The following is a 19,399-nucleotide window of genomic DNA, read 5'->3' on the forward strand; positions in this document are numbered from 1 at the left end:
AGGATAAACAATTTAGGGAAGGAGAGGAAAATTCAAATGAAGCATGACAATTACTAGTGCCCGGGTATATAGAAGGCGAAATAATCTGCAAAAGTGAAAAGAAATTATATAATGAAAATAAATTATATAATGAAGTCAGAATCGGAAAAAACTGATCACTAAAAATAAAAGAAACTCGAGTTTTTTGCAAAAGATATGTTTAAATTTAGATACAGGATCAACCTTAAACATTATTCCTAGTGTGATTGCAAAAACATTAAATGTCTCGATTGAAGAAAAAACAATCGTGAATGTTAAGCAAACCCAGGGAATTCTGACACTTAACCGAACATGTACGCTCCACCTTAAAGTTGGTAATATCGTTAGACCGGTGGAATTTTTTATTCTAGACACCGATTTACCATATGCCATATTAGGTTTAAAGAGTTGCATTCGATTTCATTTAGTCATTGACTGTATGAGACGGGTCGTTATGCAGGATCGGAAAAAACTGATCACTTTTTCTGAGTCCGCGCTAAATGATTTGTCTTTGCATATTTTGCCTGAAATCAAGGTTAAGGACGGTGAAAATAATGATCCTGGAAATGAAAATACTAAATTAAAGAAAAGTAAGCGTAGAAAAAAAGTTAACAAAACTAAAAAGAAAAAATGTTTTGAGGAAAATCGAACTGAAAATAGCATAAAAAAGGCAATTAATAGCACCAGTAATCAAGAAGGAGAAGAAAAGAAAATTTGGAGAAGCGAAAAAAATGATTCTCTTCATTTTTCTAAGGTTTCCGTGTTGGATTGCGGGGGTGGAGGCCTACGCTCACGTCAGTCAATCAACGGGAAATCGGAAAACGGAGAAAATGCGGATCTGAAGGAAATGCTTCAAAATTATGACGATATATTTTCGATAAATAAGTATGATGTTGGAACTATTAGAATTGAACCACAACGGGTAAGGTTAACATCCGACTTACCGGTGACATTAAGGGCATATAAAACGTCCCCTAAACAACAGGAAGAAATTGACAATCAAATTCGAGAATTGTTAAAAGCAAAAATAATAAAAGAGAGCTCAAGTCCTTATAGTGCACCTGTTACCCTAGTTTTTAAAAAAGACGAAAATAAAAATGTCGATTATGCATAGACTACAGGAAATTGAACCAAATTACAAAATCAGGTGCAGAACCATTGCCGTTAATAGAAACACTCATAGATAAATTAGGAAAAAGCCGATATTTCTCAAAATTAGACATGGCGTCGAGATATTGGCCTATACCCATACATCCCCAAGATACAGAAAAGCTTGCATTTGTCACTAACAGTGGCCTATATGAGTGGAATAAATTACCGTTTGGTTGGAAAAATTCCGGAAGTATTTTCCAGAGAACTCTGCGCCGAATTCTGACAAAACAAAAAATTAAATTTGCAACTAACTATTTTGATGACATAATTATTTTTTCCGAGACTCTTACAGAACATTTAAATCACCTTAAACAAATCTTTGAAACGTGCAGGACAGAAAACATTAAGCTAAAAGCTTCTAAATGCTCTTTTTTACAGACAAAAATTGAATTTTTAAGTTATGAAATTTGTAATGGAATTGTTACCCCCAGATAATAGTAATATTGAAGCTATTAAAAAATTGCAACCACCAACCAATGTCAAATCTCTTCAAAGATTTTTGGGGTCAATAAATGTGTATCACAAATTTATAAACAAGTATGCGACTATTAGAAATCCATTAAATCGTTTGCTGAAAAAGGACACAACTTGGCAATGGACAGATGAGTGCCAGAAGCGTTTGAAGTTTTGAAAAATTCATTAATTTGTAAACCTATTTTAAAAATATTTGATCCCAGCAAAGGGTTGCAGATAATTTCCCGTCGTCATTTTTCCCCCCTATTCAATCCTGTCATATTCTTTGGGGGAGGGGGGATGTAATATGAAAAATCCTTTGCTAGGCCTTTTCCATATTAAGCTCTGTTCACTTATATGTCAGCTCATATGAGTCACAGATATTATTTATTACACACTTAAATGCTTCTCAGACCATATATGGTTATGTTCTGGGCTCAGATGAGATTCCCCTTAAAGTACCTACCAGACATTTTTTTTCCCTCCAGACTTAAGCCAGCCTCTGTCTGCGGTGCAAAGCCAATAATATTTCGTTATTGCAATCTGCTCCTCCTATACAGATCACGGGAGATCACATGATCAAGGGATAATTTTCTGTAATCTTTTAATGATATTCCCTATATAAAAATCGTGGCACAACTAAACAAGTTAGTTAGAAGAGAAGTTCCTGCTGTTATATTCCATGTAAAAATAAAGATGTGATTTGTGAATGTAGCTTTGTCCTCTTCCTACGTGGTGGATTATCACGGCACCAACCAACCAACTCACCTGCAACAAGATTCGTAATAAGAACCGAGCGGCGGGTCTTACATATATATATATATATATATATATATATATATATATATATATATATATATATATATATATATGTATATATGTATATATACATATATATATATATATATATATATGTGTGTGTGTGTCTGTGTTTTGCAAAAAAAAAAAAATAAATAAATAAAAAAACTAGAAAGCCTATTGGAGTACTTTTGTAAAAGAGCTGTTCCGACTTACATTTCACACTATATATATGTACCCCCCCCCCCCCCCCGAATACTGCATATAATAATGTTATATAATTGATATAGTTGTATCAATTAGACCGTTGATTAAATTATTAGTTACAAATTTAAACCTTTAGGCACATGAATTGTCACATTTTTTTTTTAAATTCCAATAATTTAAATCGGCTGTTCTGTCCCTTTAATAAAAAAATTTTCGGGATTATCCGCGATTAAATTAAGAAAACAAGATTAAAACTTACATTTGCAGCATTTTCATCAGTGATTTCTTTTACTCTGAAAGTTAAATTTTCGTTCTGATCGTTTGTAATATTAATATTTGAATAAGTAAAGCCGGATGGTAAGCTATCCATGGTTAAAACTTCATAAGACGCAAGACATTTTTGAAAAGAGCGCAAAAAAATATGATGAAAAAGTAGTGGCGCCATCTATCGAGCATGGAAAAAAACCAAGCCGTAGCGTGGATTACAGAATTACCGCTTGGGAACGGTCAATATGCCTTACGTTGGTACGTTGGACGAAAACGACCGGTAGCGACCAGCTGGGTAACCACATGACAGCAATGACGTCAGCGGTTACTAACCGATTGTTCACGAACCAATGCTTCATCGAACGCTTTCGGTTGATCACCGGTTACTTACGCAGATATGATGCAGACGAATAACACTTAGGTGAAAAATGCCACGTGGTTCCATCAACCAACCAACCAGCTAGAGTTGCGGTCGACTGTAGATCAACCGGTTAGGCTCATAAAACGACATCGGAAACAACCAGTTAACCGGTAGCTCTCAAGAACGCTGCGGTTAGCAACCGGTTACTTACCGGTAGACTGGTGAGGTTACGTTCGACAACCTTGATCGGTAGCTATCGGTTGGTTGATCACTTAACAGTTAATGATCACTTGCTCCAATCAACAGCTTAAACGGTAACCGATTGATCATAGAACGCTGTGGTTTACACCGGTTAGTCACCGGTTGACCAGTTGAGTTTGTCAAACGCAACGTAAAAAGAAAGCTAATATTTTTTACACCCCTGAAACCGTAACTGAAAAAAGCTTGTGTTGTGCTGAAACGTTTGAACTCGGTGTAAGCAAAGGTTAAAAATAATTTTTTACTGTGTTTTCGTTTGTTTGTTCCATATTCAAAAGTAATAATTTGGAAATCCGGTATGAAATGTGCGAATAGTTTAATTTATAGTCAGATTTTTAGAGTGAAATTTATTCTGTGAAGTAAATAACATAGGCTTAGTATCATTAAAGCCTCCATACTTTTACCAATTTGGAACTCATATTCGCTATCTAAAACTCTTGACTTTTTCTGTGGTTTTCTTTAAAACCATACAGTATTATAAATGGAAGATCTTGAACTTTCTTGAAAGTGCAGTTATATTAAGCACAATGACGGAAATGTGTATTTAAATTTGATGGTAGTTTTCTAATTATTCTTTTCTGAAAGCGTACTTCCTATTTTGTGTTTTTTTTTTTGTACTTTTTAAATGTATACATTTAGAGTTTTTCAACTTTTAAAAATTCATAATACATTTGTTGTTTTTTATCACACGAGTTCTTTGACTGTTTGTGTACAACTTTGACATTTCTGTTTGAACTCTACTTCAAGAAAATAGTTATCAATCCTGCTCCCTACTTTCACGTAGGTGGTGATTTACTGATCGGTAGCAATCTGAACATTCATGTTCAGTGATTTTGTAATCACTTAAAAATTTTGCTTTGTGACATGAAATTTCAATTTGAAATCCTTGAGTATTCCTAAATTTTTTAATGTTTTTAGTAATTTCTTGCAAATTAGAATTGTTTGTGATATTTTTTGGTGCAAGAGTTTAAAAATGCAGGTAATTTTAACATTACCTTTCTAGGCTGCTATTTGACTTTTAAGAAAGCTGCGGGACCCAATTACGGACAAAGTGGGATCATGAGGAGGGGGGGGGGGGATTTAGAGGTTTTTCCAATTTTGGGATGAATTATGGAGAGTTTTCGAGAGTTAAAGGGGTCATAGAACGGTACACAGGGACTGTTTCAAGTGAAGTTATTAAGTTAATTTGTTCAAGCCTTTTTCAACAATTTAAATCATGAAAACTTTTGCGTCACTTTTTAATGTATTTTATGTTTATGTTTGTGTATCATTTATATGTAATTTAATGATTGGCAAAAAAGCGCGGTTGTGAATTGCTGTTCTAGCAATTTCAATTAGAAAAGTAAATTGTATAAAACCTTGCCAAGTTCATTTGCATTTAATATCAGCATCGAATATATTGAACCCAATGTCTACTCTAAAATAAATAGGTTAACTCTTTAGTAATCAGGGGGCTCTGCCCCCTTTTTGTTTCGCTCGTCAACCCGTCCGCCCCTGCTGCGGGTGACAATTGATGATGTAAATGATTGTGATGTCCTCAGGACATCCCGAATGTCCACCCTTGTAATGCAAAGTCCACAATTTTGCCAGTGCTTGCACAATCAAGCTGATTTTTTGTAAAAGAGTTGGAGTCGATTCTGAAATTTCCGGAGTGAGAGTCTCATTTTTCCCTTGACTCCGCAGCCCGGTTTTTATGAAGCCCTTTATGTATAAAGCCCATGGGCCACGGCCCACGAGTAAGCTGTGGACAGCATGGTACTGGACCATGGATACTGATGACAGATCCTAAAAGACAAGATAAATCTTGGGGTCCAATATTTTTCGTGGACGATTAACTTTTAACGTGAGATATGACTTAGAATTTCTCAGTGGCTCTTAGCCAATGGTCGATAAAACTATATTTTTTTAGTTAACTTCAAGTATTTTTTTTAAATCTAGCAACTGCAAACTACTTTTAAAATTTAGGTCGCTATTTTGCTGCATCAAAAAAAAAAAAAAAAAAAAAATGAATAAGAAGGATTACAAAATTGAAACAGTTCAACCTTCAATTTTTTAATTCTTTTTGCCAGCATTTATTTAGTTCAAGAAGTGCAACTTGAACATAAAAATAGAAGCAGTCATAGTTTGATTTAAATTTTGTAGATATGTATATAATTGATTAGATGATGTAAAACACCTTTTAAACAGATGAGAAAAACGTAATTTTCATCATCGAAAGTTTTAATTTTGCAGGAGGAACCAATTAGTTTTGAACTTTTAGCTAGGATTTCTGGAACTGGACACCATCCCCTTTCTAACACCACTGATAAAATAAAAACGTTTTTTGAACACTACCGAATAATCCTAAAATGTTACAAATGTTAAAAAGTTGTTATTTAAGTTATTTGTTCAGTTTGTACTAATATTATTAAGAGAGTTTGGATTTTTGTGTGTTTATATGTTCGAGGTAATCTCCGGAACCCTTGCAGCTATTTGAAAAAATCTTTCACTATGTGAAAGGTGCATTCTTACTGAGTGACATAGGCTATAAATTATGTATATATGTACTCATACTAATTTTTTAAACCAATAGTTTGTCATTGCTACCAGTTTATGTTTCCCACTGCTCTGCTGTATATATACAGGGGTCAAAGTAGTCCTATATATCCTATATTTCCTATATTTTCAAAAAAAGCATCAAAATCGTCCTATATTTCTTATATTTTTCAAAAATGTCTTATATTTCCTATATTTTTAAAAAATGTCCTATATTTTCTATATTCCCGTTTTTTACCCAATTTATCTTTTAAAAGGAACAGTAAATAAACTTTCTGACATTGGATTTTTCGTTGAAAATATGTGCCCAAACGAATTTCAAATTAAAAAACTCAACTGACTAAATCCTACAACAGGCATCTTCACTCATTGGCTACAGCAATGTGACGTCACTCTATAGTGGGTGGAGTTTAGTGAACTAAATCTGAAGTTGGTTTTAGAATTTTACGTTTGGGGGGAGGGGGGCAACAGCCATTTGTTTTGTTTTCCATCATGGTTTTCGTTGGTATATTTTGTGTTCAGTGCATTTTCTAATCAAAATGTTCTAATCTTCTTTTTGCAATCTTTTTTTTTTTTTGGGGGGGGGGGGGATTTTGGGATCATGGAATGTTAGTTCCTTATGATGTTAAAACGTAGTTTGTGGTAATAAGTAGCATTATAATGGCGAAATTGCATCGCTCAACAAAATTTCGTGTGAAGTGGTTGAATCAGGAAGACATCAATTGTACAAATTGTGGTGCATGGTGCACTGAAGGAAAAGATGATTTTACCGCTTTTTGCCATTTTGCAACTGTTCAGCGCCCATAAGCAATAGTGGATTTTCGCAATTGAGGCTGCATGCTAAAACATTTAAGCATAAAGAAAACTGAAAAAACGTCAGAAGGATCCTCCTTAAGCTCTGTTTGTTCTTAATACAAGTGGTAAAGGGTTCAGTTTAGATATAAAATCAAAGAGCGCTGGAATTAGTACTTGGGTCATGAGTGGGAAAAAAAAAAAATTTATCTTTGTTCAAATTTTGTTTAGTTTTTTAGTCTGTAAAGTACACTGTTTTTTCAAAAACATTTCTTTCAACTACAGGAAAGTCATTTCAGATGTAAATTATAATTTTGTTTTAAATTTTTTTTTAAACGAAATCATTGATAAGAATAACTAAATAATATATGATATGTATTTCTTTTTTCATAGCAAAATTATTCATATAATGTGTCCTATATTTGTCCTATATTTTTTGTGGAAAATGTCCTATATGTGACAAGTCAGTCACTTCTACCCCTGTATATACGTAAACACAAGCACTGTTTATCTCGCACTTGCAATGATAAAATAGTTGAAGGTTCTGCATAAACTGAATGTTAAGGAATAGAAACTAGTAAAAACATAACCATGATGGCGCAAGAACCGCCATAACCTATACATGTATTTGGGGCTGCAGAGGATAAGATACATAGCATTTTATTAGCCTTGGACATCGCCAAACATTTAGAGTCGCAGAATGTTGATGCATCAAAATTTATTCAAATGAATTATAACTGAGATTCGCTTCGAGAAAATTAATTTTTGAATTAAAGCAGTGCAGATAGATAATATTATGTTTAAAGTTGCCTCCTTTTAGGAACTTCGTACGATCTCTGTATCTCAAGAATACTTTTAAGCAGGGTTGGCAAAAACCCGGGTTTTTTTAAAAAAGCCCATGGACCCAGGGTTTTTTGGGTTTTTTAAATAAAACCCAACTAAAGTTGGGTTTTTTAAAAGATATGTGGGTTTTTTTTTTGTCTTTTTTTAGGGAAAATGTGGGGTACTTGTAACATATTGTAGCGTAAGTATATGGAAAAAGTGCAAAAATTGTCTTCGAGTAAAAAAAAGCGGGAAAACTAGTTGAATTCAGCATTTTCCGAAGAAAAGTATAAAAGACCAAAAAACCCAAGAATGGCGAAGTTTCAGATTTTTTAATTTTCATTATTATCAACAGTTAAGGCAAAGTTACTTCTCGAGTGATAAAATCAATTGTTCGTTTTTAATTACTGCATTTTTTTTTGCATTTTACTTTATTGTATTTCATTTTGTTATGCAAAACTACTGTAGAATCTCAAGTAGTTTAAATCCCTTTTTACTGAATTCTAGCTTAATCAAGACATTTCTTTGAATTTTATGTTGCCTGTTTTTCTATTTCTGTGTACAGAGTAAGAAATATTAAACTTTTACGTAAGATAATGAAAATACTGTACCTGTTGTTTTCTGTTGACCGTTTGAAAAATCTGTTTATTTCTAAAAAAAATACCTTGTGTTTATTCGAGATTTGTGACATGTTGATTAGCAGAAAATAATTCACATGAAAGCCTTTTAACTTAGATTAGTTCCTCTGTACAATCTACAAACATTGAGAAAATCAAACGTGACAGGACTTGGTCAAGATAATTTGAGTTATTTATTGACCAGTTAAAGAAAAAAGTTAAATACATTTATTTAAAATCTTTGAAGTATTTTTTTAATGCCGTTAAGAGTTAACAAATACTATTACAGTTCAAAATTCATTTTTTATGTTCATTGTCTGTGGAGAAGAACAAATAAAAAAGAAGTTTAAATTGTAAAAGTATTTAAATTAATTAATTTTTTTAAAACTTCTCAGAAAATTTTAAAAAACCCAAAAGTGGGCTAAATAATGGGTTTTTTCAAAAAAAAAAAAAAAACCATTGGGTCCAACCCGATTGGGTCCCATTCAGCCAACCCTGCTTTTAAGCCCTTAGAGCCCTATTCATTCTATTAAAATTAAAGGCGGTATTCCAATAATTTCGTTGCGAGACTTTAATTTGTCATATTTATGCAATGGAATTGGACCCCGAGTAAAATCAATATTGACTAATATGATTTACCGTATTATTCTTACCGGATCACCAGCAGGTCAGCCAGGAATATTTCGCAAAATCCCATGGTACTTACACATTTTCATTTCTAATATAAGTAATTGCAATTTCCAATGAAAATTTCTTATGCCATCACCATCATCAAAACTGAAGGTCAAACGTACAATGTTACGTATGGAAAGATTATATTGTTCATGGGAGGGGGGGGGGGGAGTAAAAGTTGATCTCTCTTGATTAGGAAATGTAGTGAATCAATTTCTTTCAAAACCTCATGAAAATGAAACAGAAAGCATATATGCAAGTATACCATGATAATATGTATCATGTATACTATGATATTTTTAAACAAAAAAATTGCAGAACATTTATTTAAGACAATTTTTTTAACCCGAACAAGTTCGGGACGGTCCCTTAGTGTTCAAATAAATCAGCTTAGCCTTTTATTTTATGAGTGATTTTTTTTTTAACACAGAAACAAATTTTTGTTTTAAAATTCAGATTTTTGGGACATTTCAAATTTTTAATGTTTTTGTGACTGTTTGATTTTCAAAATTAGTTTTGTGAAGCTGCTGATTTTCTCACTTGATTTTTGGGAGAGTACCTATTTTAAAATAGGATTGAAAAAATATTTAATATTGTTTAAAATCTATCTACTTAAATTAATGGAGTTGTAATCAAAGTTTACTAAATTATGCTGCTGGAATATTAGGAGTTGTACAAGATTCTTTATTTGGAAAATAATATGCTAGGATGATTATCAGTTGTCAAATCATTTATCAGGAAAGAAATTATCAATTTATACATACTTTTAAATGTACATAAACTAAATTGGTCTTTTGCTTTATTTACTTTTGAAATGAATAATTTTAGTGAAAAACGTTTAACACAAAACTAAGAGGACCAAAATATTTTTTCATGTTAAAAGATTTGTATTAAATAGAATAAAATACAGTTCAGACCATTACAGCATTTTGTGTTAAGCGATTTTTCATGTTTTAGATATAGAATAAATAAGCATTTCTTATTTTTTAATTGGCATGAAATAAAAATACAATACATTTCTGCTTTAGCCCTGGCTATAGTTAAATATTTTCACCAGATATTTCAATAGTCTGCCGAATATATAGTCTGAGAATAAATTCCGTTATATGAGAATAGAGAACTCAATGTGACAAGTGTAAACAGTTACAAGTGTGAGCAATGACATAGTTATACTTAGTGTTAAAAAGAATCCTTGATTTGGGATGTCTGTATGATTTCATTCATGTGTTTTGCTAGAAATAAATATTTTCAGAAATTTTCTTTCTATGCCTTTTGTCTTTTTATAGGTTTATTTAATTTTAAATAATTTTATCATTCATTGTATTTATTTTTTCCCTTTTTTTTTCCAAAGAAGTTTTCATCATGTCTGTAATAGAAAACCCCAATGCTGAAACCTCTGTAGAAGCCGATAACTCTGAAACCAAAGAAGACGATGATGGAAATAGTAGCATAGGTGAATACATTGACAGTCCTGAGAATGGTAAGACTTACAAATATATTTTAAAATCATTCATGTTTATTTTTTTTTTAAATCTTGACACAAATGTTTAACTAAGATCAATGATCTATGTCTTAAATTAAGGAAATGAAGGAAAGAGCTAAAAGCATTATGCAAGTTGAAAATAAACTTACAATCTACATGTACAACACAACCAATTGCAGTATTTTCTGTAAAATATCAGTTTTGGTGCTTCAAACATTAGATTTTTGCATTGTTATATCAGTGCAATACACAGCCTGAGACTTCTAATCCTTGACACTTGTGGCATGTCAGAATTTGGGAAGCTCATTACAAAAGGAAACATGGTTTTGCCCCTGGAGATCAAAGACCATGAGCACCCAAAGGTAGGGGTCTGATTTGGCTCCGTTTTTTTTTAACAGGGTAGGGCTGTTAACCCTTCACACAACCCCATTTTAGTCGCCTCTTATGACATGCATTAGGATACATTGGGACTGTTATTGCCTCTTAGTTAGCACAGGGTCACCTTTGGGGCATTTCGGTCACCACACAGGGATTAGGCACGTAGCTAGAACTTTGTTAAAGGGGGGGGGGGCCAAGGTTGCACGAACTTCAAAAGAGGAGGCATGCTAATGCGGAATTAGTATCTGATAATTACACAAGATAAAATAAATCCAATTAAAACTGATGATAAAATATGATAAGTAACTAAAATCAACTAAATAATTGAAATTAATAGTCATTACAGTGTCAGTAGACCCTCGTTTTATGCGGGATTATTTTATGAGGTTTCGATTATACGCAGTTTAAGATTTGACACCTTTATTTTATTTTACGCGGATGTGTTTCGGTTTTATGCGGATACGGCTTACAATGCAAACAGATAAAAAAATTTCCCTCTCTCAAAATCCTAAAGACTGCAGATTACGCGTAATCAACTGCATTCTGGCGTGCTAATAATCGAGCTTGGGCACTGGAGACATTTTATACGATTGGTTCTAAAGCAATTTCCAGAAGTAAAGTTATTAAACTTGCATAGTTCAGAACTCACTGGAAGAAGAGCTTTTAGGAGTGACAAAGGAGGCCGAAACAAACGAGATACACTGACATCGGTGACGCACAGCCAAAAACGTTCACATTGAAAATTTTGAGCCATTCCTATACAATAGAAATGATATTTCTGATTTGTAAGTGAAGGAAGATTCTATCATGGAAATGATGCAAGTGATCATGGATGCGTTAATGCTCTGCAAAGAATTACAGAGAAAAAGTCTTAATGACTGCCAAAGGACTATCATAGCCAGCTCCTCTTTATAAACAGAACACGAAATTAATTTATGTTTTTTTACACATGTTGTGTATAAAAGTCAATATAAGGACACATTAAACTTATTATACAATTAGTCATCACTAGAATGAAGTATTTTAATATTTACGGAACCAAACCAGGGGTCTGGCCAGAGGATATTTGGGTCCGTTAACGGACTCTTCACAAAAATCCGATCAACCAAAACGGACCTTTCACAAAATCCCGAACAACCAAAACGGACCTTTCACAAAATACCGATCAACCAAAACGGACCCCTCACAAAATTCTGATAAACAAGATCGGATCTTTCACAAATTGTTTTTGAAAGAGCAAATCTGAAAGCAAAATAACGAAAGCTGAAAAGGCGTTGGTAAGCACTTTTCTCCCCCCCCACTCATGATTTAATAAACAATAATAATAATATATATCTGCAAAATGAACTTACAATTGCAAAGGGATAGTAAGGTTGGGGAAAAAATATGATCGCTTCAGATAGGGTTACCAACTTCAAAATTATCACCACTTAGCGTCTGGCGTTGAAGCTTTATAATGACTTGATTAGAAAATATTCTCAACATTTTACCAGCTTGTCAATATTTGCGTTTTTATGTTGCTGTGCGATGTTTAACTGTTATTTTGGAAGAAAATTATATGGGTTTGATTTTTCGATGCTAACAAGGATGATTAACTTTAAATAAACTCTTTTAATTATAGTTTTTTTTCTTTAGATCTCTACAGTTTGAAAAATGCAATCTTTTAGCATCCGATATGAGAATCATATTTTGTTCTTTTTTTAAGCTAACTTCGCTTTATTAGGATGCAAATAGTTGAAAAGTCTCTTTGTTTTTGTTAGAACTCTCATTTCAAGTTTTTAAAGCGAAGTTCCTTTTTTTTTTTGCTTCAACTGTGTCCACAGATATTAATGAAATGTTTATCATAGGACTCTAAAATGCAATTTTAAAAAATTTTTATCAAAAATATTTCTTTTGCAAGCCGTTTTTATACTTTTGATGCCTTCACATTGAGAATAGCGATCTCTTTGCATCCGCTGTTGGAATCCAGTTTTTCGAATTTTTGAAGATTAGCACCCTTTGTTAAGAGGTAAACAAAAAAAAATCTCTTTTTATTTTTGTTAAATTCACGGAATTTTATAAGTTTTAAACAAAATTCTGCTTTTTAAGTTTTTCTGTGCTTTTTCCCAAAATAATTTGATTTTTTTTCACAAAATTAATTCATTTTTCACAAAATTATTTGATTTTTCACAAAAAAACGGACTTTGTGTAAAATCCTGGACAGACCCCTGCAAACCCCTATTTCAACACTAGTATTAGGTCTCAATTTACGCGGTTTTGATTTATGCGACATTTTCGCGGAACGTAACCCCCGCATAAAACGAGGACCTACTGTAGTTAAAATTAGTTAACAAAAATTTTATATTAAGTGGTAAATTGATTATTGTCAGTTTGCAAAATTAACATTAAACTGAAAGTTATCCCATGCAAAGTTTTCAAATATGGGTAAAAAAAAATTCCATTACAAAAGCGTCCTCTGTTTTGATGCTTTGAAAATGAGTGATATAATTCCTATTAATAAAAAGTGCACAATAAAAGGAAATCGGAAAACGAAAACTGTTCTAGAGATTATTTGGCAAATGCATGTGAAAATTTAATAAAATATTAAAGCTTTGTAATATATTTCAACAAAATATGTACATTTATACTTATGCCATTTTATTTGAATTGTTAAAATTTAGACTTAGGCACAAATACAACTAAGTCAGCACAAATAAAACTTTTTGACCTATTTTTTGAGGTCAGAAGTTTTATTTGTGCTAACCACAACTTTGGTTTTAAATCTTCATAGTATGCGTGATATTTTTAACATATTTAAATAGTAATCCAAACTTAATTAACAAAATGTTTGTTTTAGCAATGATTTTGTACCAACCGTTCAACTGTATTTTCAAATGAAATTTTAAAATAGAATCAATTTTGTGTTTGTAAAAAATAATTTTCTTCTGTACATTGTTTCCTTTGTATAATACGCTGCCAAAAGATTTTTTTTACATTCTGATGTGTATGTATTAAATCATTAAAACCAGCAACTAGATTCAGTGTTGCCAGATAGTTAAATCCAGATTTCCCCAATTCCCTTCCAACTTTTCCCCAAAAAGCGATGTTTTCTATCAAAATTCTCCAAATTCAAAAAATTTTTCTTACTAATATTTTCATAAAATGAATTGACTTCCTCTTTTATTTTTGTCTCTTCAAAAAATTTTTTTTCCCCCAAATAGCCAAATTTTCTTATCAAATTCCCCAACTTTTTTTTTTCTTCCCATTTTCGCTTTTTTTTTTGTCTTCTTTATCTTTCTTTATCTTTACTAATAATAAAGCTGAAAGTCTCTCTGTCTGGATATCTCTCTGTCTGGATCTATGTGACGCCCATAGCGCCTAGACCGTTTGGCTGATTTTCATGAAATTTGGCAAAGAATTAGTTTGTAGCATAGGAGTGTGCACCTTTAAGTGATTTTTCAAAAATTCGATTTTGTTCTTTTTCTATTCCAATTTTAAAAACATTTTCCTGAGCAAAATTATCATAAGATGGACGAGTAAATTACCAAGTTATCTCAACGTGGAATAGTTACGTGGGCAAACCAATTGGCGAGAAATTCATCATGCATTATTTGTAAACATACAGGGGGACCAAAAGACCTTTTAATTTTCTACTACGGGAAAAGCCGTGTGGGTACCACTAGTCATAAATACAAGCGCCTGACCGAGAGATAAGAAATAGCCAAATATTTTTTTTTCTGCTCGCATTTTCTACTCTGCTTCTGTATGTACATTTTAACTATGATTTTTGTATGTATTTATCCAAGAACACTCTTCATCACACTTATTTTTACCTGTTTAACGTATCAACTAGTTACTCACGCAGAACTATTAATGCGAATTCCGTAGCATAATATTCCACATAATGTGAAATGCGAATTCCATGAAGTTGAGCAAAGCTAACCCAACGCTGTTTGATACAATGTTCCCACTACTTCTTGACGCGAATTTAAATACGGAAAAAAATCTTTTTTCCCCCGAGGGTTTTTTTCCCCCAGGTTTTCCCCAAGGAAAATATTTTTCCCCAAAGAATTCCCCTCAAAACCCATTTCCCCAAAATTTCCCCAGAGAGCACCAGATTTCCCCAAAATGGAGAAATTTCCCCCAATCTGGCAACACTGCCTAGATTGTATGTTTTTCTGCTTAGGAACTTATTCTAGATGTCAGTGTAATGCCTCAATTTTAATTCTTATTTCTAACATTGATGTTGACTAATATTTGCTGTAAGTTGTTTGTGATATAAATAATTGAGTGAATTTTTGTTTATCTGGTATGATCATATGAGAGCCAATGCCCTATTTTCCCACAACGGACCCTGTGGCAAAGTTTTTTTTTTTTTGTTATTATTATGTTTGAAAGCTTTCTCCTCATAATTTGAACTTGATTTAATTGTGATCTGAGACACAATAGTTGTCTTACTTTAATTTATAAAAGAACTTTTAAATATTCCAATCATATTGATTTATGAATTTTTTATGGAATTTTTCTTGCAATGAATGAATTATTCTATCATTTTTGTTTTAAATTTGGGTTTATTTCTCTTATATATGGTTAAAAGACAATGTAATATTTTTTAACTCTATGTAATTTTAATAAATGGCCATGATACTATCTTTAGTCTTTTGATTGAACAACAAGTTAAACAACTTAATGTGCACTACTTAAATTATGTCAGTCTCTTCTACCAACTGTCTTTCTGTTGCTGCAGAAATTGACCAAATATTAATGTAATGTTGTGAACCAATGATGCAATGCAGTAATTTTAAAACTAGAAATTATTTCAAAAATTGTACCCTAGAACTTTGATTTATTTTGTAAATGTCTAAACGTTTTATTTGAATCAATTTTTTGCATTTGAATCAATTTCTTTGCATTTAAAGAAATTCCTGAAGAACATGCTCAAGTACGTAGCCCCACACCTCAAGAAGGAAAGCCTTTTACTGCAATGGAAGGTGAATTAGACTTTGAAGATGAAGTAAATAATGAGGATAAAAGAAAAGATAGCCTTGAAAACTCGGAAGTAAGGGATATTATCTTTAAAAAATATAAAATGTTGAGACTTTAAAAAAAGGGATAATCTCTGGTTTTCAACATTTTTGAAGAATTGCAAGAGGTTACTTTTCCCCCATGTTCACCCCAAATACAATACAAAAGTGGTGATTAGCAGCAGGCTTTTTTATTTGGCTAGGCTGGTCTTAGTCAATTTATCTATCCCTAAATAAAGATCAAGGGCCCTCATCAAGTTATATACTTTGTTGCAAGTAACAAAAATTTCTGGCAAACTATTCCAAATCCCGCAACCTTATAGAAGTAGTGTTCTTCCTACTTTCAAGATTAGCATGGGATTTTAAAAGCTTAACTCCCCCCTCCCCTTCTTTTATATTTGATAACAATTTTGAAGTCCTTAATGTTCAAATAAATCTTTTGTGAATAAACGAAATGAAAAGTATTACTTGTATATCTTTTGTTACAAAGACAACACATTTAATTAAATCTTGTTATTGGTAGATTCACCCTAGTTTTAAGCACATTTTTCAGAAGATATAGGGGATCAGAGGCTGCTCGATCTGACAATTTTCTGAATTATAAGCTATAAAAAAAAAAAATAGACATTTTATTTATAGCAATGTTAGAGAAAGAAAAACTTCATCAACCTGTATCAACCAGCTCATTCAACCCATCAGTATCTTCCATTTTAATGAATGTAAATTTGAATCTTGGTAAAAAATGAAAGAAAATCAAACAGAACATTTCACAGTTAAGTGTTTCTTCTAGACCATAACAGGGGTAGGGAGCTTCCAGATAAAAGGGTATTTAAATTCAATTAAAAGAGCACTTTTAAATAGAAATTTTGCAGTTGAAAATCTTTTTTGCTAGAGCATTTTTCAATAGCCAAGTACTTTTTAATATTTTTTTCCGAATATTAAAAAGCTTTTTAACGTTTCCTTTGAAAAAATTAGTAAAAGCTGAGAAAATTCAGTTTTATGATCAAATAAAATCCTTGTAGATAAGGGAAACTGAGGGAATTCCATTTCTAGACCAGGCTTGTGTAAAACATTACCTTTCTGAAGAAAGAAAAAATTGCTTTTGTGAAGAAATTTTGCTAAAACTTCGAATGGTCAAGGAAAGCTTATTGAAAAATCAATAAAATAAATAAATAAATAAATGTAATATATATATATATATATATATATATATATATATATATGCAACTCCCCCCTCAAAAGCCTCAGGGGTACACTAACAGTAAAAGTTATCAGTGAAAATAATGATCCTTTTTTCTCTACTCTTGGAGGGAGAAAAAAAAAAATGATTGATTTGTCACCCACATTACCCAAAGATATTCATGATGTTATCCCTCATTGAATAAGTTAGAAATAGCTTTGTTAACCTAAAGAGGCTAAAATGTATTGGTAAATAGTTTCTTGTTTATTGTAGTAGCATTTTTGAGTCTTTTTTAGACATTTGTTGCTGTATTTTTGAGGAGAATATAAGCAACATATTTTATACTAGATTTGTTTTGCTGATATTCTGCTAGTTCCAGCTTCGCTTGGTCGTAAAACTGGGAAAAAAAAAAAAAAAAAGCTCAAATATTTATGAGAAACTTCATTGGAAATAAATGTGTAGCAATAAATCTTTTCTTTTGCCAAAGATTTCAATAAATTATCAAGATATTTCAGGATTGATAAAGTTTTGTTCTTCATTTTGAGATTAACTTTCATACTGTAATAAGTGAGTTAACGCTAGCTGCTTATTTTGTATAAATAATATTAGATCAGTGTTAAATAACTTAAATAAACATCCCATAATTTAGTTATAGTATTTTTGTCTTCTGTTCATGGATTACAACTAAGACAGTTACTAGGAAATTAATTGAGGCATAGTTTAAGAGAGGAAACCAGTTTGGAAGGCCTAAAATTTTAATGTTTTTTTGTAATTTTTTTTATCAGGAAAGAAATAATCAGAATTTTTTTGAACTTGTAGGATATTTTATTCATTTTTGTAAGTACACCTTGTAATTTTTTGAAGTCATTTCCTCTAGAATTAGAGGAGCTAGAAGCTGCTGTCTATGGATGATCGCCATCAGAGCTTGTTGCTGGTGTGCATTATCGAAGCCACAATTTTTGCCTGTAATCATTACAATTTTTCTTTCACGTAAACAACATATTTCCCTAGAATATGAACCTAATTGAGATCAACAAAATTGAAAATTGCACCTTTTTTGAGGCGTTTGGGGGGGGGGGGGATTACACAGTTAAGTTTTTCTACCATTTTTTCACACTTGTATTAAAAAAATATTTTTACTAATAATATCATCAAAGAGATATTATTAATAAGAGAGTTCATATAAAGTATCATTGAACAAAGAATATTTAGACAAATTTTCAGAACAATTGGTCAAAAACTCTTTGAGCTAGAATGCACACTAGTTGAAAAAAAGTTGCTTCAAAAAAAAAAACGGGTTTGAGAGGGAAAAAAAATGCTGTGAACGATTTAGAATCTTTACAGTCACATTAAGTGCTCATAGCATCAGAAAATTTTGCCAACACTCTTAAATAGTTTTACTAACATTTTATGACATTAAAAAAAGGATTTTTAGACCGATCTGAACTAGTTTCCCACCTTATAATAATTAAGAATTTCGTTAGTACATTACGTTTGAGGAGAAAAAAAAGTGGCACATGAGATGCTATGTTATCATGCATTGCTATGATAGCTGCTCTTGTGAGCCGTAAACTGTACAAGGTCTGATTGATTGCTGTACGTGCAGCTTCCTCCTGAGAATGAGGAATAATGGCAACACAGCTGTTTCATTATAAAATAGTATTGCCTCGCAATCAGTTGTTGCACTTCTCTAGACAGTTATAAGCACTCAAATAATTCCATTTTAGTGTTTTAGAAATGTATTTCCTTCAATTGATTAGCATCTATTTTTTATAAATATTTCTATCAAGATTTTATGCATAATGTATTGAGTAGCATGAATCCCTGTGGATGGCATTCTTTTTTTAAGTTAAGAGTGAGTGCAGACTTCGTATTCTTCTGATTTTCCTGATAAAAAAATATCTTTATTCTGGTTATTTTCAGTTTATTTTATTCATTTTATTATTGGTATTATCTCTGTGCCTGTCTGAACAAATTTTTATGTGTGTGTTTTTCTTTTAAGTTGGAGAATGCAGAAGTTAAAGATAAATTAGATTCACAAGCTGATGATGCAGAAGAACCATCAACTGAAAATGCAGAAGAAGGCGAGGAAACGAAAAAGGAAAAGGTAATTAAAATATGTTCTAAAAGAAGAGTTTAAGAATCTTTCAGCATTCCACTAAAGCAAATATTGAAACAATTTTTAGTTACCTACTTTATCCAGTGCTTCAATTTATGTATTATATTATGCTCCCTAAAAGAAATACCTTCCACATAATTTAAATAAATTTACATATATTATTAATTAAATTTTGCTTTTTTATGTGACAGTAATTTACTGTTATTGAAATGAAGCTATGTATTTCTAACAATTTTATCAAGAGAGCTTTCCATCTTTAATTAATACTGCAAAATGTTAGAATC

General features: G+C 31.8%; 1 protein-coding gene across 1 annotated transcript in view; it reads left to right on the forward strand.

Annotated features, from left to right (window-relative positions):
- Positions 1 to 3,698: 3,698 nt before the first annotated feature.
- Positions 3,699 to 19,399, forward strand: part of LOC129233936 (zinc finger CCCH domain-containing protein 18-like) — a 50,260-nt gene continuing 34,559 nt past the window's right edge. Inside the window, exons 1-4 of the mRNA XM_054867854.1 lie at positions 3,699 to 3,740; positions 10,304 to 10,432; positions 15,712 to 15,851; positions 18,999 to 19,103. Of these exons, the coding sequence (XP_054723829.1) occupies positions 10,315 to 10,432; positions 15,712 to 15,851; positions 18,999 to 19,103 (363 nt within the window). The 5' untranslated portion in view covers positions 3,699 to 3,740; positions 10,304 to 10,314. The remainder of the gene's footprint in view (positions 3,741 to 10,303; positions 10,433 to 15,711; positions 15,852 to 18,998; positions 19,104 to 19,399) is intronic.

This window comes from Uloborus diversus, unplaced genomic scaffold (assembly GCF_026930045.1).
Source record: "Uloborus diversus isolate 005 unplaced genomic scaffold, Udiv.v.3.1 scaffold_817, whole genome shotgun sequence".
Lineage (NCBI taxonomy): Eukaryota > Metazoa > Arthropoda > Arachnida > Araneae > Uloboridae > Uloborus > Uloborus diversus.